Consider the following 26,217-nt stretch of genomic DNA (forward strand, 5'->3'; position numbering starts at 1 on the left):
TGGCATTGCAGTACTTTCAGGACTCTCTCCCTCTAGGAACTATTGCAATTCAGATGGGCAACATGTCAGTAGTCTGGTACTTGAACAAGCAAGGCGGAACCAAGTCTTACCCCCTTTGTCGAGAAGCCCTCAGGGTCTGGCAATGGGCTGTGTCATCCCAGTGTTTTCTGTTAGCAACGCACATCCCGGGGTAATCCAACGTGATAGCAGACAAGCTAAGCAGGGCGATATTGCTCCCTCACAAGTGGTCTCTCAAACAACAAGTTGCGGAGTTGATTTTCCACAAATGGGGCCAGCCTTGCTGTGACCTCTTTGCCAGCCACATCAATTCAAAATGCAGAAGCTACTTTGCCCTAATATCACCTCCTGGTCATCCCCCGGAAGATGCACTTTTACACGATTGTCTCCCGGGTCTCCTTTATGCATTTCCACCCTTCCCATTAGTACCCAAATTTTTACAGAAAGCAAAATCGCTGGGAAGGACTGTTATTCTCATAGCCCCCTACTGGCCTCGACAGATTTGGTTCCCGTTTCTCCACTATCATCTGTTGGAAGATCCATGGATCCTGGACCCAGTTCCAGACCTTCTGACACACCCGTCAGGGGACCTCCATCCTTCACTGCAGTCCCTGAAACTGACTGCTTGGCTAATCCACTTCCCCTAATTGCCAGGCTTCATTCAATTTCAGAAGATACAAGACAAATTCTCGTCTTCTCACAAGCCATCTACCAGGAAATTATATGGCAGTAAATGGAAAAGGTTCTCAATTTGGGCCAACATGCAGAAAATTGACCCTTTCCGAGCTCCACTATCATCTATTTCAGAATTCTTGACAAAGATTTTTAAGGAAGGGGCAGCAGCTGCTACAGTTCGAGTCCAGTTAGCTGCCATCTCAGATTTTCACCTTGGGTTTGGTAGCTCAAATGTTATGGGCCATAAATTATCTAAGACTTTTCTTAAAGGCGTTCTTCACATGAGACCCCCTATCAAAATTCCCTATTCTCTCTGGAATTTAAACTTTATGCTGTCTCAAATTATTCTTCCCCTTTTGAACCCGCATCTTCTTGTGATCTCAAATATTTATCCTGGAAAACTATTTTTCTTGTGGCCATTACTTCTGCCCGCAGAGTGTCAGAACTTCAAGCATTATCTATCAGACCACCTTACATGACTTTCCATGCTGATAGAGTATCTCTCAGAACAAACCCCTCATTTTTGCCTAAAGTCTGTTCTGAATCCATTATCAATCAGGTCATTGAGCTGCCAGTCTTTTTTCCCAACCAGTCTAGCAAATTGGAATACTTGCTGCACAAACTTGATGTACACAGACAGCTCAGATTTTATCTTGACAGAACTAAGGATATTAGAAAATCAGATCAACTTTTTGTATCCTACTCAGAAGCCAGAAAAGGCAATCCAGTGGCTAAAACAACCTTATCTAAATGGTTATCCTATTGTATATCCTTTGTTTATGAGACTGTGAGCATGCAATTAACACACAAACCTAAGGCTCATTCTACCAGAGCCGTCTCTACGTCTTCTTCTTTTCAAGCTAAATTGCCCCTTGACAATATTTGCGCTGTAGCCACTTGGTCTAAGCCTCATACCTTTATCACGCATTACAAAGTAGATAAGGCTTCAAGGGACAGGTCTTCCTTTGGTTCCACGGTACTGAAGAACATACTCCCATGAGCCACCCAAGATTGTGGGTGCTAGGGACGCTACCCGTCAGTGAGAATAAACGGTGAGATTTAACAACTTCACATAAAAAAGTTATGTACTTACCATAACGTTCCATGTGAGTTGTTTATCTCACCTTTATTTTCACGTCCCTCCCTCCTTCCCCCTCCTGGCTGACTGTTGACTTAGAGGCTAGTACCATCCTGGTTATTCAATATTTCTTCTTCCCCTTCGGGAAGTGCTTCTTTGTAGAAATAAATAAAAGGGTATATATATTGTTACTCGCAGCAAACAAGATCTGAGGTAATTCCAGCTGTGCATTGTGGGATAAGGGGCTTGGTCTCAAGCTACTGGCAAACCTTGAGCTTTGCTATCGGCCGTGTCGGATCCAAGGATCGGCTCCAAACCCATCAGTGAGAATAAAGGCGAAATAAACAACTCACATGGAACGTGTTATGGTAAGTACATAACTTCTTTTTTTCTTTAGTTTTGCATAACATACATGATTTTCCTTGTATTTTCTCTGCCCTCTGTACGTACCTCTTGTCCTCTTAGCTCAAGGAAACTGGAAAGCCTTAGCATATATTGATGGAAGAAAGGCTGCATGACTGGACTTCTTTGTATTGGTATATGCTTGATTTCCAACGGGCACCCTGGTTGGACTGGCCAATCAGCATACACATTTTTGAATGTTAATGACCTGCCATTGTATAATATTAATTTATTATTCTCTGCACTTTCTCAGTAGCAGTTTCCATATACATAATTTAGCTTCTGAAACTTTTAGCAGGGCAATTATTTTTTGTAGCACATTCTGTTAGTAGGTGATGGTGTTGCACACTATTTATTCATGTTGCTTGTGGTGTTTGAACCCTGCTGTGAAATAGCTTATGGAGTTGGTCAGCATCCCTTCCTACTACTGTGTTTTCTTCTTCAACTTTAATGCTTCCTTGTCTTATCAAAGTTTTGGGGATCATTGTTTTAGGCCATAGTATTGGAATTGGGCAGTAATCCATGACTGGGTATGGAATTCACAGAATTTACCCAGGGTTGACAAACAAAGACAACTGTGGGATAATCCTGTGATACCACATCCAGGAGTGAGCTATTGCTATTTTACAATAACATTATTTAATAAAGAAATTGCTTACTTTTCTTAAATCATGCATTTGTATAGTGGAACTTTTAGTATTGTTTTGTCTTCTGTTTTGAAAAATGATGTGCAGCTCATGCATGTGACAGGTAATACATCCATATGCCTGCACAGTACACCAGTTTAATAGATCATCTATAAGTGATATCACAGTGTCTCATGAGCTCTATTCCTTTCTTTGCTTTTTTAACAAGTTGCTTGCCAGCTGTGTTGCCATACAAATAATAGGAACAAAACTCTTTTTGGCATTGCTGTTTGACAGTAAGGTTGTATTAATGCATACTTGTCAACTATTTACAGTTTTGTGGAACATTTCTATTTTTCAGCATATTGTGTAGTGCACCTCATAAAATGTTATAAAAATTTATCGAGGATATACTAATGGAAAGTCAGAGCACTTGACAATACTGGAACGGATGGACTTTTTTGCATTGGTATATGCTTGATTTATGATGGGCATATTTATTGTGGCTGTCGAGTCAATGCACACGTTTTTGAAAAATATTTAGCCTTTATTGTATAATAATGCTTAATTCTCACTCCCTGAGTTCTGTTTAGAAGCTGCGTACAGAACCCTGGTTGAGACGGTTATGAAGCCTCACAGTCCAAGAGATGCAGTCTGTGTAATGCTGTTCAGGAAACAGAAGCACACAGTCTTTTAAGTTTGTATCCGTGTTTTAGACAGCAGTACTCCTGTAATAATGCTGTCACTCTTTGAATTTGAGACATCACATTCTGCTTATCCAATTTACTACTCACTGCTTGAAAGTAGACCTTGTAGGTGTTCAGCTTGCACAATACTGTTCTGGGGGCATAAACACATTGCTTTGGTCTTTTTCATGTGGCTTGTGTATGGCTCTTTACATGCTGTATCTTATACTTGTAATGCAAATAGAAGTGTGGCAGTTACTGTTCAAGTGCTGTGTTAATAAGTGCCCTGATTTTCAGGGGCTTTATCCCTATTTTCCTTGCTACAAGAAACATTGATGGAATACTGGGATGCAGTAAAAGACCAGCAATTGAAGTATGATGCACACATTTGATATGCCTACATCTGGAACATTGGATATACATCTCTAGTGACCTTATTATTGTAAGGAGAGACAAGGTCAATGCGCTAAAGAGGAGACCAGGAAGAAGTGGCACATGATGTGCACCCGGTAGGCTTTTCAAGACAGACTGAAATAGCTTAAAATGTTTTAACAGAAAGGAAAAAGGTGAGGGGTTGCGGTATGACAGAAGCTTTTTAAGACCTTAAGGAACAGTCCAAGTAGCTTGCATCTTTTAAATTAAGAGGTATATAAGAATAAGGGGAAACAGTTTTAAGTTACAAGCTTACAAGGTGAGAGATGAGGAAGTATTTTTTAATATTGATGATTGACTTTTTTGAGAGGCAGTAGAGTGAAAAAGCACTAACTGAATTTATGAATGCATGGGATGTAGATTAACATTTTAAGGTAAGAAATAAGTAAAAAAAAAAAAAAAAGTTTATCCAAAGAAAGTGAACATAGCAAGACGGCCAGGTGATAATTATCATTCCTATTGTATGTTTCTTTGTTCATATGACCACATGTGCATTTAACAAGCAGGAAGAGCATTTGGCCTTTGAAGGTATGTGCTGTTGGAATTTATAGGAAGTGCATTTGGCCTTTGAAGGTATGTGCTGTTGGAATTTATAGGAAGTGCATTTGGCCTTTGAAGGTATGTGCTGTTGGAATTTATAGGAAGTGCATTTGGCCTGTTGGGATTATTACAGGAATTGCCCATGCTGTTTCTGAAAGGAAGAACTTGAACTGATGCTTATTGTTGCATGTTCTTGCTTCCATGTCTGTTTTACCAAAGAAAATTATTTTCTTAATTTATGCATATGCATCTTTATTTTTCAGGTCTTTCTGCTTCAGAATGTTGGGTACGGTGTGACACAAAATGTCAGCGGCAGCTGCTGATTGTTCTGAAAATTCATTAGGTAAGCTAAGGCTGACATATCTTCTGATGTTTCTCTTTGTCTGACTTTCCATTCCTGTTTTCCATTGCCAGGTCATTGTTCCATTGTACTTCACATATCTTATTAGCATTTTGCTTCAATGTTTAGTGCTGTTCAGGTAGCATGGATAGCTCAGTGGTTAAAGTTTTTACCTCCACTTCATTGCTTGGGGGGGGGGGTCAATCCTGACCTTCAGCCACTGTGTGGAGTTTGCACGTTTTCTTCATGTCTGAGAGTTTTCTGCAGTTACCCAGGCTTCTTTCCAATTCTCAAATGCACATTTGTTGTTCGGTTCTTCTAAACTGTCCATACATTCTGCACTTACCTTTGTGGCCTGAATCATGGCTGAAAAAAGGGCTCTTGACAGACTACTAATTTTTAACCAGGATGAAAAGATAAGTAAACTAAAGAACTAAAGGCTATACAGTCTGCAGTAACTAAATAACATAATAGTCAACCACTTCTTTTGTTAACTTAGAAGAATATTAGAAAGTTGCATTTCATGAAATTTACAGTTTGAAACACTATATGAAAGTAGTACAAATTGTTACCTATACCCCAGTGTGTGTGACATGCTGCTTGCCCTCTTCTACCTGTTTATCTACAGGTTCTCTGTTCTGACTCCTGTCAGGGGAGTGCAGCTTTAGGAGTGTATAGGTCATGAACTGGAGAAGTGTAGCAAGTGTTACATAAAAAAGGCTGATGTAAACAGGAACTATGGAGTTTGTACCAGGAATGACAAGTGGACAGGTTGAATGACCTTTGACTCCTTAACTGCTGTCATTGCTTATGTTTGTCTAAGTGACATAATAAAGTGACATTCTTTTAAATGCAATATAAACCACATTTTATTCACGCTTGCATTTTGAACATCCATTGCATAAAACACATTTTTGTGATTAGCAAGTTTGATTTACAGGGCAGAAAAATATTGACAGAAGCTTGTTATGCCACAGTAAAAAAAAATGCACCCCTTTCATTATTTTGAATGTGAAAAAGCACCAAAGCAGTATTAACAGGAGAGTTTAATATTACCTGTTTAAGTCAGATCAGATTTTGGAGTACTGCCAGTAATTGCTCATTTAAATTTGTCCCTCCCATGTTAGAATTGTTATGTAGAATTCTGTCACCAAAGTGCTATGGCAGTCAGAACTTGTGATACAATCTTTTTAAAATATAACTGTTGTGGTTTGCATTGTTCAGCTTCAGAACCTGTGGATTGTTTAATATACTGAATAGAGTCGGTCTTGCTCAAGTGAGACTTCTTGTTAGAGGAGGAATAAAAGCTTTTGCATAAACTTGTGCAGATTGTTTTAATATGACTAACTGAAGTTTTTCTTCTGACTGTTGCCTGTATCAGCTGGCACACACACATTAATTTCTGTACTTAAAACTATAAACAAAAATAATAATTTGTTTATCACATGTTTATTTTCCACTCAGGTTAGGCTTAAATGTGTGATTGCAATAGTAACTGTTAGCTGTTGCACAAAAAAGCTGTCTGTGCAATCCTTGATGCCAGGTAGACCTGAAAGTTGCCCTCACAGTGTATGTCATACTTTGGGTAAGCACATCACACATTTATTTAGGTTAATCTTCCACTGTTAGTGAATTATTCATGCTATTTATTGAGCCTTAGACAGCCAAATTTATTTTAGGTAACAGCTTGGTACCCCTCAGTCTAGACGTGAGAAGAAAATCATGCAATTCCCCTCCTAAAGTCTGCCCTCCTCCCTTGTCAGCATTTTATGCTGTAGATGTTTAGACACACACTCCCTTACATTTGCTATGTCATAGGTCATGTTACAGAAAGCATGCATTCTTGCTTATCAGCATTCTTCTGGTGTTTAGGTTCAGCTACATTTTGACTGTTTTTGATACTAAAACTACCTTTAATGTTGGCTTTGCCACACATTGTTCAGTCATGCAGTATCTTGTATGAGCTACTACTGTTTTGGTTCTACTGTAGTTAAGATGAAAAAAAGCTTGACACCTTGCTCACTAGGTGTTCATTCCTAGCCAGTACCCATAGCCTGTAGCCCAGAGGTTTGTGGTAGTACAGTTTGTCTTTGCTTGACTTCTTATTTGCTTCACTGGTGGGTGCACAGTTAATGAAAAAGAGAAAACATTTGTTTTTCAGACCGCTTTCCATTTCTCATTGATTCCAAGGGTACCCAGTTCCTCAGGGTCATTTGCTTACATCACTTACACTGTTTGATATCTAATCCAGTAATGTCAAGCCTCAAAAAATCCATCCTTTTTAATTATGCCATCAAGAAAACCATCTGTCATGATTTCTATTTTTAAACATCTTCATTAAATCTTGTTTTCAGCAATGGCATAGCTACACATGCACTAATGGAATAGAAAACAAACCATGTTATCATATTTCATGCAGTATACATATATGTTTTGTTTTCAAGTTGTCAGTCACACCAGTGCTGCATAAGTTGCTCAATTCCTGCATTCCCTTAAACATCACCCCTCTTGTTGAACATAATTCTGCATGTATTGTCCCCATAAATTCCATTTATTTTTATGTAGTTTGCTCTTTCCCTTTTCTAAAGATTCAACTCCAGTTCGTTTATCTCCTTTACAATATTCAGTACTTTGCGATGGTACAGCGGTAGCGTTGTTGCCTCACAGCAAGAGGTTCTCCTGTTCGATTCTCGGCTGGAGTGCCTTCTGTGTGGAGTTTGCATGTCCTCCCTGCGGTAGAGTGACCTCCGAAAGACATGCGTGAATGGGCGTGCCTTTGCTGAAGGTTGGGCGTCAGGCTGGCAACTCGGCACCATAAAAATCGACTGCCAGTCATTAGCGGACTGGAGTTCCACTGTGGTGACCCCTAACCGGGAAAAGCCAAAAAGACAAACAAACAATATTCAGTACTTCATTTATAGTTGGTTTAGACTTTGATTTCTAGCAATTGCTGTTTTGGCAGCCATCCAACCATCCACAACCCCTTTTTCCCATTTTGCATGAGTTTGGTTGTCACGTCAACAGTGATAATCATTTAGAGCCACCAGCAGCACTAAATGCGTCTAACCAGTTCAAATCCTGTGTACCAGCGCAAAAAAATAATTCCCAAGTTAAAACCATTTGCATCCCCAAGATTTCTAACAAAGAACTCTGTAGGGAATTTTTAAAATCCCCAACTCATTATGTTCCCAGTCACCTATGTCTTTCCCATTACACCTCTAGCATTTGCTATTACTTGAGGAAAAAATGTGAATTCTACATGGGGTGTTAAAATATTTATGCAAACACTTCCGAGCAAAAATCCTAAACCTTCCGGACTTTGTTGCATACTCGGAGGCCATACAAATGTCACCCCGTTGTTCCTTTGCCAGTTACTTTTCCATTCTTTCTTTCCAATCTTTTCTAATATTCTTCTCTGAGTTGTATAGTTATCATGTAGTGTTTTATATGCTGTACTAATTATCCTTTTTTTAACAGTAACTGCCATTCTAGCCTCAACTAAACACTTTAGCAGAGCTGGTCTTTCACTTACTATTCACCTATCCTTTTTATTCGCCTGTACTCTAGTACTTCTCATGGTAGATAAGGCAGTCTCTAGCTTGCAGTCCAAACTTCAGCTTGACCTCATCCTGCCCTATTACTGTTTCCTGTCTGACAATTTACTCGTAATGCCTTAGTTCCTTTGCTGATTTTTTTCCAGGAATTTCCAGCCCCCTCTTGCCTGTTCTCTTTACCCCTGCTTGCAGTCACCCCCATTGGGAAAATTTCCTTTCTCCATTCCCATGTTGGCTTAGTCCTTAAAGTATTTTCTGCTGTTTTATAAATATAATGTTTTGTATGGTGGGGGTGGTTCTCCTTTCGGACTTCCATCAAACATCCTGCTCCCTCCTTATTTCTTGAACTTTCTTCCCATTTCATCATGATTTCTTTCCACTTTGATTTGTAATTTTCTGCTTCTGTTACATATTTGAATCTTAACTGTAAAGCTCTATAACATATTCTTTCAAATCCAGTAATACTAAACCACCTTATTCTAAGGGTAGAACCAACTTATCCCACTTAACTCTTGCACTGTTTCCCTCCCAAATAAATTCCTTCAACGTTTTAGTAATTTTTGTCCAGAACTTCTACTGTGGTTGATAAAAATATGCCCAACCAGAATATAAAACTAAAATGAATAAAATATTTTCACTGCTTGTACCTTACTATTCATATCAATAATCGAGACTTTCCATGTTTTTCTGTTTTTTGTATATTTTGTTTAGTCCATTTCACATATCCTTAGCTGCCATTGCAGAATCTTTTTTCATACCTGCACCTAAATACTTCATCTTATGTCCCCATAAACATCGATGAACCGGTTCATATTTCTATACATAGTTTACTGCTATAGCCTTTGTTCCACAACACCAACATATCCTTTTCTATTTATCAAGTACAAAATAATGTAATTTTCAAGATTTTCTTATTTGCCATACTGTTTATGTCCTTGAATATGCGAGTCCCTCGTTTTCTTTGACAGTGGCTGTCTATATATAGCACATAAAGGGGAAGGTGAATACTCTTACCTGATTCTTCTGTTCAAACATAGCTTGTGGAAGAAGAATCCTCCCACCTTAATTTTTGCCTCTAAACTATCATGCATCCTTTTTATTAATCCCATTATTATGTCAAGGAAAGTTAATGCTGCCATCACCCTACTCATTAAAACCCAGTTGTCTCTGTTGAATGCTTTTCCCTGCATCAGGACCCACCAACAGTGGTGGTGTTTTCTTATTCTGTGCATCCATCTGGATAACCATTCTGTTTATGTGAAATATTTGCCATCTGTACCCAAAACCACACTGATCCGTATTTATCAATTTTGGCAGCACATTTGTCAGTTTTTTAACTAGCATACACATAAACACTTTATAATTATCTTTTAAAGTTAAAATGGATCTATGTGAAGCTGGGTCTGAAGGGGCTTTATTCTGTTTGGATAATATAGCCACAGTAACTTTCTTTTAGGATTCTGGTACTCCTCAACCTCCAGATCAGCTTTTTAAAATATTGTTAAACAAAACCTTTGAAGCTCTTTATCACTTTCTTTCTTCCTAACTGCCAAATTTCCACAAGAATATAATATATTCCCGGAGGTTTCCCTGTTGATGGTTTATATGTCTCTGTTTTTGCCTGATCTCTTCCTGTTTTAGCTGTTAATTGTTGAGTCTCATCTTCCCCAAACCTTGGTATAATTGTTTTCCATAAATATTTCCATATTTGCTTTTTCTTGGTTCCCCATTCCTCCTCTTTGCACAGATTTTCGTAATATTTCCAAATTGTCTCTTAATACCTCTATAAGATTATTTCTTGTCAGAGGCTCTCTATGTTTGGCAAAAACCCTCTCTTGTTTCTTTTGCTTACGTTTTTGCCACAAGATTTTGTGCTCTGAAGTTATCAAAAAGGGATGCTTAATAACAACCTTTCTATAGCGTTCTGCAGTTACCCATCCTGTTCTGTAAAATTTCCCTTATTGTGAAATATTGAAGTCTTTTGACAACCCCTCTAAACAATTCCTTTTACTTGTTTCCCATATTTCTTTTTCATTTATTTCTACCATATTGTTACTCTTATTTTCAATTTATCCCACTCCCTAGCCATCTCTTCTGATGAAATTTCTGTCTCCCCTAATAACTGTCATATAAGTTTTACTTCCCATTCCTCAAGTCCTTCTCTGATAGATAAATAGGAATGTACTAGTGTCTCATTTCCTTCATTACTCTGCACTTTGTCTTTATTGGTGCTTGAGCTGAAATAGCTATTGGATGTGCCTACGAACTTTCAATTAAATAAGCATGTTCCTGTGAAATATAATATATTTCCAGTCTAGCCCATTTACTGTATCTTGGGGAATATAATGTAAATTCTGTCTGAGTTCCAGCTACTGAATTCACACATTCCATAGCAAATATTCTCATACATTTCTACAGAAATCTATTCTCTCATTGTTTTCTCTTCTAGGTTTACCTGATATATCCTCACTGCTGCATATCAGGTTATAGTCACCACTCACAAATATTCCTTGCTGTAAGTTTATTATTTCCCTCCAAATTCTCTTTAATTTTCAGAGTAGTTATTTTACATAGAATATAAATATGTGCCAATATACTTCTCTTCCCCTGCCAGTAACCCCTTACATCTGATGTTGCCATTTTCATTTGTTTCTCAGCTGTTGGGTTTGGATCTGATCGCATCTGACTCTGCTGCTTCTTCCAGTTCGTGGAACACTGAAACCCTTAAGTTCCTCCCTTTACCCATAATGCCCTAGTCGCCTAACATACCTCAGATCGTTTTTTTGCTGCCCACAGACTTGCAAAGTAATAAGGAATTATGACATAACAGAATCTGGGACTCAAACAAAGAAACAGAGGTTCCAGCAGCATCCGTTGATCTTTCCAAGAGTAAAGCAGAGATGGGTGTTGGTGGGAGGGAAGTTGCGGAAAAATGTAAATGGACAACACAGATGGAATGTTATGGTGAGTACATAACTTTTTTATCTGATGTTGTAATTTTCATTCATTCCTCATCTGTTGGCACAGTCCCCAGCTACCTAACTCGCTGAAGGACTATAAGGAAGGGTATTCCTCTGCACAGATCAGCCAAAGGTAGTTCTTCCCTTAGAGACCAGATCCAGTTTGTAATGAACAATAAAGGTATGAGGGTTGAGGGTTAGCCCAAGCTGCAGCTACACAATTATTATCCAAGGAAGTTCTAGACAAGAAGACTAAAGAAGTTGCCATAGAACTGGTGGAATGGGCTTTTGGTGGTTTTGGTAAAGGCAAACCCACTTTTTCATATACAAAAGTAATACAGTCAGTCAACCATTCGGCTAAAGTCACTTTAGAAATTGGTTTGCCTAATTTTGATTCTGAAAAAGAAACAGATAATTGTTAGGATTTCCTCAAATCTTTGGTCCTGTGAAGATAGAAACATAACTGTCTGCAGACATCCAACAGGTGCAGCATATATTCTCTTTTTGAGAATTTGAAAAGAAGACTGGAAGGTTGATAACCTGATTAATATTGGATTTTGATACCATATTGGGTAGAAAGGAAGCACTGGTCCATAAATATACTCTATCTTTGTTAAATATCAAATAAGGAGAGTTAGATGACTGCTCTGGTAATTCCGACACCTTTCTGACAAAAGTAATATAGCAACCAAGAAGATAGTTTTCCAGGTCGAAAATTTTTAGTTCACACTTAGCTGATGGTTCAAAAGGGAGTTGGGTTAAGGCCTGTAAAACAATATTTAAATCTCAAGAAGGAGCAGGGCCCTTTAACAGTGGTCTGAGTAGATATGTTCCTCTGAGAAAGGGTTTGCAAAGTTTGGAAGAGGCTAAAGTTGAATTATTTACTCCTGTATGAAATGGCTGCTAATTGTACTCTTACAGTTGAGGAGCTAGTTAAAAAGTTAAGAACCTTTGAATATGGGTCTGAAAAAGGATCTGGATTCTTTTTATATGCCCAAAAAAACAAATCTTTTCCATTTACTTTTGTAAACTTTTCTAGTGGAAGCTTTGTGGGATGACAAAAGGATGTGAAGGACAGGTAAGGGGAGCCTGGATTGTCTAGCAGTTAATGGAACTGGAGAAACCATGTGGTCAGCTTGAGTCCTGAAATGTCTGGATGAGTCATGTTTGTTGGACGAGACAGTGGGTCTGGAGTTGGATCTAGAAATGAAGGTGCATGTACAAGATGAGGTAAAAGGAAGGGAAGCCAGATTTGACGAGGCCAGTAAGGTGAAATGAGGATAACTGTGCTCTTCAATCAAGATGCTTTCTGGAGAAATTTGGGAATGAGGAGCGTTGGGGTAAGCATAAAGGAGACTGGAGGGCCAAATATGAAGTAGAGCATCCCTCTGTGGGGATCAAGGCAAAGAACCTGCTGCACTTGTTGTTGAGGGATATGCCAACAGACTGCAACATAGCTGGCCCCATCAACAGTAAATCATCTCTGCCACCTTCATGTTGAGAGACCACTAGTGAAGCATTATAATAGACCTGTTTAACTTGTCTGCAATTACACTGGACGTCTCCGGGATGTGCTTTGTTATCGGAAAGCGATTGGATGTGATCGCCCATTGCCATACTATCATAGCTTCTTGACAAAGAGGGTAAGGTCTGGTTCCCCCTTGTTTGTTGATTTACCAGACTACTGACATATTGTCTGTTTGAATCATAATAGTCCTGGTTGGGAGTGTGTCTTGGAAGGCCTGGAACGTTAGGACAACAGCCCTCATTTCCAGGACGTTGATGTATGTGTTGGCCTCTTTGGGGAACCATGTACCTTGGACCTTTCTTCCCAAGAAATGCCCCCCCTACCCAATCTGAGAGACGTCCGTGGTCACTGTGCCCTTGGTTGAGGGAGAACAAAGGGATGGCTTTCTTGTATTCGACTGGAATGAATCCACCACAGAAGGTAATTTTTGCAAACTTGCATTAGTTTGACTTGAATGGATTATGGTTGTTGGAGAAGGGACCACTGAGTTGCGAGTGTCCACTAAAGGATCCTCATATGGTACCTTGCCAGTGGTGGTACTAGAATGATTGCCACTGACATGGATCCCAATGCTTGGAGGATCAGACTATCTGAAGGAGAAGAACTTTGAATGATCTTTTTGACTTGGAACTGAATTGTTTGAACCCGGAAAAGAGGGAGATAAGCTGTTTGAGTGACCATATTGACCAGAACACTGATGAATTCCAATGTCTGTGCTAATTAGAGTTGAGATTTTTTGTCATTAACAGAATTCCCCAGACAAGAGTACAACTGGAGTATTGGAACCCCTATAGCAATCAGTATTAATTTGCCCTCTTTCCTTTTTCCTCTGATATTGTGCTGAATGTCCACCCTGAAATCCTTCTCATTTCTATCCAAGTGTTATCTCTTGTACCATTGCTATTTGCACCCTATATTTCTTAATATAATTCAATATTTTTTTGCTTTTTGTGTACAGCTGTAAGGTCACTTGCATTGTGTGTCAATAATGACAGAAGAGCTGGTATGATAAAAAGGTATTACTCCTATCTGTTGTACATGATTATTCTTTTGAATGTATATTTCCATATTTTAGATTATACACACACACACATGCACACACACACACACTGATGTTTTGCAGGCTGTTATCTTGTGTAGTTGCTTCTTCCAGTCTCCATTTGAACTCATTTCACATTTTCAAGACTTTTGGTTTCAGCAAAAAATGCAAACAAAAAAAAAAACTAAATAGACTTCAGCACCCTCCCATCCACATTTAATTTATAAAAAGTATACAAAACTATGTACATTTTCCAAAAATGAAGTTTACTCCTCCAGAGAGGAGCAGTGGTCCCGTCAGTGGCTTTACCCACAGGCATTACTTCTTCTAACATTGAAGTTAACCATACTAAAGCTCATGTTCTGCTCTCTGTTCCCACTTACACTGATTGCTGTCTATTGATGATGTTCTTCGTATTTCACTGTTGCAGTCATTACATTTGGGTAATCTGCTGGCAGGTTGCCCTCAGTCGGCCTGATTAACAAAGTCTTGGGTTCTGCGTCAGATGCTGTCCCTTCTTCCATGACGTCAGGGGTATAAAACATGCAGCTGACGCCATTACATCAGTCTTTCTTGCTGTGCGGTGCCTGAAGCAGAAGCAGTTCGCAAGTGCCGGTTGGCCAACTCCTGAAATTTTCATTTTCGAGTTTCAGAACCAAAGTCTTCAACTAAAAAGCTAAGTACCCCTTTGGGGAAACTTTTTCTTGCTCCTTACCGATGTCAGTAAACGTTAATCATTGCATTACTTCTGGGAAGCAAATACCTCATAAGGATTTCCATTTGTACTGTATTCGTTGCCTAGGCCCTGACCACGACGTACCTTGCTGTCAGTTTTGTGCTTTATTTAATAAGCGCACTATCCATCGTCGGTACATTTTTGCTTCTAAGTATTTCGGTTCTCGGTTTAATTATCCAGAAATGACGTTGGTTAGCCACCCGACTACCGGAATACCGAAAAAACTCAAGAAGAAGACAGAGACAGGCCGTTGAGGTCCAAAATTGTCGACGACACTTTTCCTAAGTCAGTCGCCAGTTCGCCGGTACTCAGTGAGGTGCTTTCACAGCCCCTGATACCCACTACTTCTGATTCGCAGGCCTCTACTGAGACCCATTCGGAGTCCGGTATGCCGCGACATGCTTCACCTATTGAACCTGTGGATGTCTCTACCTTGGATGGGTCCGGAGCCACTGTGCAGGCACTGGCTTCTGAGGGTGTATTCAGGCCTATAGATTTGTATATTAAACCGACACCACCTTCAATATTAAGGCCAAAATCTCGATCTGTGTCTAAAAACCCGACGCCTAGGCCACATGTTCAGGCCGCTATGCCTAAAAAACAAATGATTAAAATGGCTGAAGATTTATTTACTCTAATCAGGGGTAGTCAACCCCCACCCCCTCTTCCAAGAGGCCTAGGGCTGAACTTGACTATGAATCTTCTGAACAGGACTCTGTTTCTTCTGACTCTTCTAATGAACAGGATTTGTCCATGCCTACTTATGAGGACTCTGATGCAGAGGATTCCATTCCTATTGCTTCTGCCCCTGAGGATTTCTCTTTTGGGGAAACGTTACATACCTTAAGGGAGCATTTCCACTTGGAAAGTCAGGATTTTTCTGGATCCAAAAATAGGCTTAGGGATTTCCTTCTTCTTCCTCAGCATAGGCCTTTGGCTATACCTCCTGTACTAGACATTGTTGATGATGTGTTTTCAGAATCCAGTATGGCCCCCTATTCCCTGCCTCCGGCCCCTTGTAAGCCAGACAGATACTACAGGGTTCCTGACTCCCACAAATTTCTGTTCAAAAATCCTGTTGCTGACCCTGAAACCATTTCTCAGGGGCCCAAGGGCATTAAGGCTTCTACTGCTAAAAATCCTACCCCTTCTGATAGAGACTCCAGGGCGCTGGATAGATGGGGTAAAAAGGTTTATACTTCTGCAACCTTGACAATTAGGGCTTTAAACTGTCAAGTCCATATGCTAAAATATCAACAGCATATCATGGGACTGCTTAAACAGAAAATGATGTTGATTTCTGAGTGTGTGGAAAATAAGGATTTACAGGATTTATTGCATTCAGCTGAACAAGTTGGAAAACATACTTTGCAATGTGGTTTTGATTCTTTGGAGGTCTCTTGCAGGGCTGCTGTTACTGGGTCTGTGCTTAGAAGGCATGCTTGGCTTAAGGAGCAATCTCTGCCTGATCATGTTTAAGCAAAATTGTTGGGATGCTCCTTTGCAGCAGGACCGTCTGTTTGGTAATAAGGCTGAAGAAGTTCTAAAAAAGATGGAAGATAAAGCTAAATCTATGCAAACTGTGAAAGATTTCTTACAGGTACAACCTCCAAGATTTAGTAGGCACTGGCCTACTAAGAACTGGTCCTTTCCAGTTCCTTCCAGAGCCACTCAAACCAAACCCAGACATTCCAAAAGCACCAGGTTTCAGTCCCAAGGGACTTTCAGAACTAAGCAATGGGGTGCCTCCACTTCCAAATCTGGAAACAGCAAGACACCTCCCAATGGTAAACAGTCTCAATGACTTTCCTTTAAAACTACCAAGCACTTACCTCTTAGCCGCCTCGTTGGGGGTAAAACTGGCTCTTCATGCAAAAAAACTGGCAACTTATAACCCAGGACAAATGGGTTTTAAATATAGTGTCCCAGGGATACAGATTTCATTTCCACACGTTGCCAACTCCAAATGAATGGCCAGACCTGCCCCCAAATCAGTGGGCAGAGGCCCAGAAACAAGTACTTTCCCCTCCTAAACATGGGGGCAATTCAACTAGTACCAGAAGCGGAAAAGGGGCAAGGTTTCCATTCCATACTTATCCTAATACCCAGAAAAGACAAATCATGGCATCCAATTCTGGACCTGTCTACTCTAAACACCTTTCTGGACATTCCAAAATTCAAGATGCTGACTCTTCACCAGTTACTTCCTATGGTAGGCAAAGATGCCTGGTTGGCAACTCTAGATTTAAAAGAGGCTTACCTGCATATACCAATCAGGGAATCTTGCAGAAGATACCTCCGCTTCAAAGCAGGCTACTTGCATTATCAGTTCTCTGCACTGCCCTTTGGCTTATCTACTGTGCCTAGGGTATTTACAAAGTGCCTGGCTCCAGTAATTGCATTTTGCAGGCAAAGAAATATTCAAATATACCTGGACGATTGTCTAATTCAGGCAGAAAACAAGGCCATTCTTCTAAAACATCCGGTGTTTGTAAAAAGGGTTCTAACTTGTCTAGAGTACACCATAAACGAAAAGAAATCACAACTGGTACCCTCTCAAAAAAATTATATACCTGGGTGCAAGCTTGAATACAACTGCGCAGATGGTTTTCCTTATTCCAGAAAAGCAAATTCATTTGGTGACTTACTTCATACAGGTGGCCACAAAAACCCTGCTATCTGCAAGACAAATACTGCAAGCCTTGGGGTTCATAGCCTTATGCATTCTTCTAATTCCATATGCAAGACTGCATATGAGGAAACTTCAGTGGTACTTAAAAAGTTTACGGAGTCAACATTGTCACAGCCTGGCAACAATGATTCCTATCATACCTTGCCTGCAACTAGAGTTCCTATGGTGGGCAAATGCCTGCTACCAAAACAAGGGACTGCCATTCACACCACCCCCTACCGCCCAAACCCTAACTACAGACGCATCCGACTATGGATGGGGGCTCATGTGGCAGGGAAGTGCATTCAGGACAAATGAGCCCAAATCAAATGCACCTGCATGTCAAAAAGAAATGCTAGCTGTACAGAATACACGGACAGCCTTCAAGGACTACCTTCATCCAGGACAACTAATGGTAAAGACAGACAACACCACAGTTATGTGGTACTTAAGCAGGGGGGTACACATTCCTACCCCCTCTGCAGACTAGCCATGGCATTGTGGAACACGGCCTTGAGCTATCAAGTACAACTACAAGCTCATTTCCTGCCAGGAAAGCTGAATATTTTGGCAGACGAGCTAAGAAGAAATCTCATAAACCCACACGAATGGAAAGTGGAACCATGGATTTTCAACATGTTGACATGCAAATGGGGAGCCCCAGACATAGATCTTTTTGCCTCACCACAGAACTACCAGTTGGACAAATTTTGCACAAGAACTCCTCACAAAAAAGCCTGGAAAGTGGATGCTCTGTCCTTCAGCTGGGAAATCCTATCAGTCTATGCCTTTCCTCCTCTGCCTCTGCTCTCCAGAGTTCTACTAAAAGTCAAACAGGGCAAACCAAAAATGATTTTGATTGCTCCAGACTGGCCTCGCCAACACTGGTACCCGCTCCTACGCAGTCTGTCACAAATTTCTCCATGGCACCTGCCTCAGACACCTTCCTGTCTTAGCAGAACAACCAAATTCTGCACCCTCAGCTCCAAACATTGAATCTTGCAGCTTGGCTAATCACTTAAGTTCCCCCTTAGCATCCCTCAGCAAACCTGTGATGGATGTCATTTTGGAGGCGAGAAGACTTGGTACTAGAAAATCTTATGCTGACAAATGGAAAAGATTCTGTGCCTCAGCACAAGAGCTGTAGTAATTGGTTGTTTTGGAACATTTCTAGCTCTTTTGAAGTTCCCTGTTTAAAATCCACCTCTGAGCATTTTTTTCTGGCTATACTACTCAGAGACAGCTCCACGTGGTCCTGCAGAGTGGTCCTAGCTACAGAGAACTGAGAAAAGCAACTACTTTCGTGATTTAAGTATTTTTTCAGTTTTTTTACTTGAAATACCTTCTCTTGCTTACTTTGAACAAGCTTAAACTGTTTTTTTTTAACTGTTTGCTGCATTATATAATATCTGCACGTAAAATTACACTTGGTCGAAAATTGGTCGAAAGTTTGTTTGTTTAATTTAACTGTTGAGGCTGCCCACTAAAGTGTGCTAGCCTGTGTAACTGATTTATTACTGTTTTCTGTATTTCTGTGTGCTTTCTATCTGAAAAACAAAAAAAAAACAAAAAAATAATCCTTGTTTTCCCGCCTCTCCTCGACTAGTTTAGACTAGTTTACAGGCTTTGCTGTATTCTGGGCTGTGGTGTAGTTCCTGTGTTGTCCATTACCTTACTTGGATAGAAGGAAGTTTCTTTGCTCACCAGTGGGAGTGGGGATCCTTGAGCAGCCTATCTGTCCCTGAAGGAGTGACCTCAGCACAAGAGCTGTAGTAATTGGTTGTTTTGGACCATTTCTAGCTCTTTTGAAGTTCCCTGTTTAAAATCCGCATTTGTGCGGCTTTGCGCGATTGTGTGCATAGCGCAGCGCCGGTTAAACTTTTTCTGGCTCCGCCAAGTCTGCTTTTCAAATTTTCCCTTAGAAAGCTCTACTCTTAGAATAAGCCTAGCACTTGTTCTCAAAACTTCTCTTCTAAAGTAAGCACTCTCAAACTAAAGTAAGCACTACATCCACCTACCACCCCTGTGAATACCTACTTCCCTTAAAGGCACAGCACTCTCTTATAATATTCTAGCATGTCGAGTGGTAGATTACTAGCATCTTCTCCTGTTCAGCTGGTTAATCTGGGAATCTTGAGACAATGCTACAATTGTCTCATGTACACAGACAACCCTCTCCTCCTCCCAACAAACACAAATACATGTGAGAAATGCAACTATATAGCCAAACTGGAGGCTGAACTCTCTCAACTCAGGACTGGCAAGACCAGACAGGAGGAGAAGGTAACCACACACACAACAAACCCAGTCACACATAGACCTACCCCAACTGCAAATCAAACACATAATAACACAAAGACATACTCGGAGGCTCTAATAAAAAACTTACCAAAACAACAGAGGCTCCCAAAGCAGACACCCAAAAATCCACCACCTCAAAACATAACACATGCAACACATACTTCAATAAATCGGTGTGTCAAACAATCACAGCCCTTAAGGCCAAACACTATGCCTGATACACTAGTGATAGGTGACTCTATAGTCAGACACACTGACGTTCCACTTACCAGGCTGAACAAGGAGAGGGTAATGGTGAGCTGCCTATCGGGGGCTAGGATCCGCCATATAACACACGCACTCAGGTCACTCAAAAGCACGTACAAATATGACTCCGTCATTGCCATGCTGGCGTGAATGACCTGAGACGTACCTCCCTGGACTACATGAAAAGAGACATAGAGGAGCTCTCTGATTATGTAGCCCAGGCTGGTATGACCCTGACCCTGAGCAGCATCTTGCCCTCACCAAGAATATTGCCACAATACAAAGACAAGATGATCAGCTTTAATAATTGGCTCAATTACTGGTGTCATTCTAGGGGGATCCAATGTCTGTCTGCTTGGGATGACATGCTGGACAAGCCATGCTGCTTCGCAAGGGACGGCTTGCACCTGTCACCACTGGGCTTTCGGATATTAGCTAAGGCTCTTGCCACCCCCATAGTGCCTTTTTTAGGCAAGGCTCAAAAGACGAACCCACCTCCTTAGAAAACAAAAATGGAAAAAAATTAAGGGTAATGCTGCTCAACGCCAGAAGTCTAAATCTCAAGATGCAGGCTCTTGAAGCACTCCTCAGTATGGAGAACATCGATGTCTGCGCAGTAACTGAAACCTGGTTCAAGGCTCCTGAGAGCACCCCAGCGCTACCAGGCTTTACCTCGTATCATGCTTTTCGGCCCCAAAACCCGGGCCGAACCACAAAGGGAGGGGGAGTGTCCATATTCATCAAGGATACCCACACCTCCAGGTTAGTGGCAACTCATGAAGCATCTGAGACCATCCAGGTGCAACTAACCGTAGGCAAAACTGCTATACAATTGGTTGCATGTTACAGACCACCCTCCCAATCTCAAGAACCCCATTCAGCCTTCCTGAAGACATTGGAGGATATGAATGTCTCACCAAATACCATCATATTGGGAGACTTCAACTACCCTAACATAGACTGGGTGCACTATTCTAGCCCTAACACCCTAGCCCAAAGGTTCCTGGAATTCATAAACTCAAATGCAATGGAACAGCTAGTCACCTCTCCCACAAGGGGAGATAATATACTAGACCTGATCATCACAAACATGGGGACAAAATGCTCCACACCGGAAGTATTCCCCTCACTAGTGAGATCTGACCACAAACTAATCACCCTGGATATACATATTCCACCTCCACCCCCAGCACAAAAGACTACAGTGAAAAACTTCTCAAAAGCTGACTTTACACTTATTAAGAATGAGATGGTATCCTTTAAGCCCACTGGGCCAGTGGAAACCTCATCCCACAATGCTGAATCCTTCACAAATACTTTCTACGGACATCTCCAAGAATGCATGGATCATGCAATCCCAAATAAAACCAAGACCCTCTCCACCAAGGGAAAGCGTCCTGTCTGGTGGACCTCAGCCATAAACAAATTGTATAACAAAAGAAGGAAGCTACTGCAATACAGAGCAAAATCCCATAAAGGGAAGGCATCTCTGATCAGCACTAGTAGAAAGCTACGTTCTCTCATAAAAACATCCAAGGCCAACTTTGAGAGAAAAATCGCCAAGGACACTAAAGATAACCACAAGGCATTCTTCAATTATGTTAGAAACCTGGGCGGAAACCCTCAGATATGCTCAGAGTTAGTACACAACGACAAAAAATTCACCGAACCCACAGATATTGCCAACATTCTGGCAGACAGGTTCAGTGCAAATTTCTCCCCTCCCTCACCCCCAAAAGAAGAAATACTTATCCCAGCTGAATGTAACCTCCCTGTCATCTCAGATGTCCAGGTGAGAGCCGCCCTTAGCAAAGCAAAAAACACAGCATCAATGGGACCTGATGGCATCCCCGGTTGCGTGATACGTGAACTCCAAGCGGAGCTAAACCCGCATATAAAAATGCTATTTAACCTTAGCCTTACTACAGGATATCTACCTGAACACTGGCGTACAGCAACAGTGGTCCCACTCCACAAAGGAGGCACCTCTACAGACCCTGGGGACTACTGCCCCATAAGCTTAACCAGCCTGGTCTGCAAAGCTATGGAAAGACTCATTATGGAACTCATAAACAGCGACATTGGGGACCTACAGACACTTGATCCCACCCAGTTCGGCTTTTGGGCAGATCCTGCCTTTTGAACCTGGTTGACTTTTTTGAAACAGTCACTAGAGCCATTGATGAGGGAAAAGCAGTCCATACAGCCTGCCTGGACTTGGCTAAAGCCTTCGACACAATACCCCACTCAGGCATCATAGACGAGCTCAACAGCTTAAATGTAAATCCATATGTCACAAGATGGGTTGCAAACTGGCTAAAGAACAGAACCCATAAAGTCAAAATTGCGGGAGCCATGTCAGACTCAAAGCCAGTCACAAGTGGTGTCCCACAGGGCTCTGTCCTGGGACCCCTCTTGTTCGCCATTTACTTCTCAGATGTGAAAGCAAACATGGGAGGGTTGTGGCTGACAAAGTTCGCAGATGACTGCAAACTAGGTGCCATAGTCGATACACCAGCTGACACATACATCCTACAGAAAGGCCTCACCGAAACCGACAGCTGGTGCCGGAATCATGGCCTTAAACTGAATGCCAAGAAATGTATAGTCATCCCCTTTGGGAAAAACAAAGTACCCACAAATTATCACATAGACAGTAACCCACTGAGTACGGAAAAAGTAATCAGAGACCTGGGGACCCAAGTCGATAGTGACCTCTCATTTGACACCCACGTTGCCAAAGTGGTTAGAAAGACTTTCTACCTTGCCCACCTTATCATGAATGGATTCACATCCAGATCAAAGGAGGTCATTGTACCCCTATACTCCTCCCTTATCAGGCCCATGATTGAGTACAATGCCCCATTTGGTATGTACCTCACCCGGCACTTACAGCAGCTGGAGAGACCCCAGAAGTACCTCACCAAGAGGATCAAGGGTCTCCAACATATGTCGTATGCTGCCAGGCTAAAGAAACTCCAGCTCTATTCAGTAGCATACCACCTGCTCAGAGGTGATCTGTGCCTGACGTACAAGGCCATGTCCAATCAGGAATTGATGGACATGCTCCACCTCAAAAAATCCAAATCCATCAGAACCACGAGAGCTAAAGATTTAAACCTCAGCACAAATATGAATAGGACATGCTGGAGGGACAGATTCATAACTCAGAGGCTTCCCATACTCTGGAACAGAATCCCAGTTCATGTTAGGCAGAGCCCCTCACTGACTCTCTTCAAGAGAAATCTTGACGAGTGGATGGGAGATCGTAGGTTTACCCTGGGATTCATCCCTGTGTCACTACTAGACAGAGGCACAGTAAACTAATTTTATTAAGTAAGTGGGTCTTCAATGTGTCACTACTAGACAGAGGCACAGTATTCTAAATCTATTCTGTACACTTTAGTACCACTACATGGGGTGGCGAAAGCCACATCACTAGGCCTAGGCTTATAAATGCCCCAGGGCAGATAGCCTAGTACTAAACTATGAAACTATGGAATCAATCTCAAGGGATGAGCACAGCAGTGCTCAATTTACCTCAGATTTTGCAATACTTAACTGAGATGCTTCACAATGGCCTGTCTTTCTCTTCCATAAAAATCCATGCCTCAGCCTTTTCAGCTCATTACAACACAGAACCCCCTCTCTTCTCTCATCCTCTGCTAAAGCAGTATCTCAGAGGGGCCAAAAACTTTAGGCCACCCAGGAGAGCTCCAACCCCTGCCTGGGACCTTAACTTTGTATTGGAGAAACTCATTCTACCTCCTTTCGAGCCAGCTGCTACTGCAGACTTAAAATTTCTTTCCTGGAAAACAGCCTTCCTTTTAGCAATCACTGCGGCTAGAAGGATTTCTGAATTACAGGCCCTTATGGCAGTGGAGCCTTTCATCATCGTTCATGCAGACAGGGTGTCACTCAGGACCAATCCATCCTTCATGCCCAAGGTGGTATCCAGTGTGGCTGTTAATCAGTCCATTCATTTGCCAACTTTCTTTCCCAATCCACAGAACAAGGGGGAGCGGGTTCTGCATTAATTGGATGTACACAGACAACTTAGATTTTACTTGGACAGGACTAAATCTCAAAGAAAACCTGAACAACTGCTGGTAGCATTTGCTGCAGGGGCAGAGGGAAAGGCTATTTCAAAGCAAACCATTTCCAAATGGATAAGCCATGGTATTCATTTCTGCTATAAGCACCATGGAAAACCTATCCCCCAGGGGATCTGATCCCATTCCACCAGGGCTGCATCTACTTCTGCAGCCTTTCTCAGAGGTGTTCCTACCAGGGATATTCTAGAAGCTGCTACCTGGAGTTCAGTTCATACTTTCACCAAGCACTATCATTTACCAATCTTCTCTTAATCCAGAGCTGGCTTTGCCACTGCTGTTTTGTAGGACCTTATAGCCGGTCCTAATGCTGTATAAATCCGTCCTCCCAATCATAGCTTTGGGAATCAACCCAAATGTAATGACTGCAACAGTGAAACATGAAGACCATAGTACAGTTGTATTCACGTACCATAAATGTAGATGTTCGAGTGTATTCACTGTTGCAGTCCTGGTTACCCTCCCTCCAGCCCCCTGTTTTTTCTCTTACTATGCCTCTCCTTTCTTTTACTACACTTAAAAGTCTTTTTGGTGTATTTGCTTTTGTTTAGAGGTATTATTGTTGTGTTTTAAATTATTTATATATTTTGCTCCCTATTTGGGGGGCACCTGACATCTGGGGCAAGAAAAACTGATGTAATGGCGTCAGCTGAATGTTTTATACCCCTGGCGACCTGACGTCATGGAAGAAGGGACAGTATCTGACGCAGGACCCAAGACTTTGTTAATCAGGCTGACTGAGGCAACCTGCCAGCAGATTACCCAAATGCAATGACTGCAACAGTGAATACACTCAACATCTACATTTATGGTAAGTGTACACAACTGTACTTTCTTCATGTTTCACTGTTGCTGTCATCACTTTTGGGTTATCTGCTTGCAGTACCCCTCAGTCGGCCTGATTAACAAAGTCTTGGGTTCTGCGTCGGTTGCTGTCCCTTCTTCCATGACATTGGGTCATCAGGAGTTAAAACATGCAGCCGACGCCATTAGATCAGTCCTTCTTGCCGTGATGTGCCCGAAGCAGAAGCAGTTCGCAAGTGCCAGTCGGCCGACTCCTGAAATTTTTGTTTTCGAGTTTCAGAACCAAAGTCTTCAACTAAAGCTAAGTACCCCGTTGGGGATAGTTTTTGTTGCTCCTTACCGATGTCAGTAAAAGTTAATAATTGCATTACTTGTGGAAAGCAAATACCTCATAAAGATTTTCATTCATACTGTATTCCTTGCCTAGGCCCGGACCACAATGTACCGTGACGTCAGTTTTGCGATTTATTTAATCAGCGCACTGTCCGTCGTGGGTATATTTTCGCCACTAAATGTTTCGGTTCTCAGTTTAATTATCCAGAAATGTTGTCAGTTAGCCATCAGACTACTAGGATTCTGAAAAAACGCAAGGATAAAGACAGAGACAGGCTGCCAAGGTCAAAAACTGCTGACGACGCTTCTCCTAAGCCATTCACCAGTTCGCTGGTACTCAGTGAGGTGCTTTCGTAGCCCCTGATACCTGCTACTGAGACCCGTTCGGAGTCCAGTATGCCACGAAATGCTTCAACTATGGAACCTGCGGATGTCTCTACCTTGGCTGGGTCTGGAGCCGCACTGCAGGCACCGGCTTCTGAGGGTGTATTCAGGCCTACAGACTTGCATATTAAACCAACGCCTTCTTCTTCTTTTAGGCCTAAATCTCAAACCATGCCTAAAAAACTGACACCCAGTCCACATGCTCAGGCCTCTATGCCTAAAAACAAATGATAAGAATGGCTGAAGATCTTATAACTCTAATCAGGGGAAGCCAGCATCCCTCTTCTAAGAGACCTAGGACTGAAGTTGTTTATGAATCTTCTGACCAGGATTCTGATTTTTCTGATGCTCTGGATTTGCCCTTATCTACTTATTAGGATTCTGATTCAGAGGACTCTATTCCCTCTGCTTCCCCTCCAGAGGATTTTTCTTTTGGTGAAACCTTACATACTCTAAGGGAGCATTTCCACTGGGAAAGCCAGGATTTTTCTGATTCAAAAAAGTGGCTTAGGGATTTCTTACTCCTGTCTCAGCATAGGCCTTCAGCTATTCCTCCTATACTAGACATTGTTGATGATGCTTTTTTGGAATCTAGTTTGGTCCCTTATTCTTTGCCTCCTGCTCCCAGAAAACCTGACAGATATTACAGGGTTCCTGACTCGCACAAATTCCTTTTTAAAAATCCTATTGCGGATCCAGAGACCATTTCACAGGGACCCAAGGGCATTAAGGCTTCTACTGCTAAAAATCCT

General features: G+C 41.5%; 1 protein-coding gene across 3 annotated transcripts in view; it reads left to right on the forward strand.

Moving 5' to 3' along the window:
- NR1H2 (nuclear receptor subfamily 1 group H member 2) overlaps positions 1-26,217 on the forward strand; it is a 1,405,479-nt gene that overhangs the window by 109,288 nt on the left and 1,269,974 nt on the right. For all 3 annotated transcript variants that reach the window (XM_044059298.1, XM_044059300.1, XM_044059299.1), the window contains exon 2: positions 4,721-4,800. In XM_044059298.1, coding sequence (XP_043915233.1) covers positions 4,761-4,800 — 40 coding nt within the window. In that variant the 5' untranslated portion in view covers positions 4,721-4,760. The remainder of the gene's footprint in view (positions 1-4,720; positions 4,801-26,217) is intronic.

The sequence above is a fragment of the Protopterus annectens genome, chromosome 17.part0 (assembly GCF_019279795.1).
Source record: "Protopterus annectens isolate FY-2018-M chromosome 17.part0, PAN1.0, whole genome shotgun sequence".
Classification (NCBI taxonomy): domain Eukaryota; kingdom Metazoa; phylum Chordata; order Ceratodontiformes; family Protopteridae; genus Protopterus; species Protopterus annectens.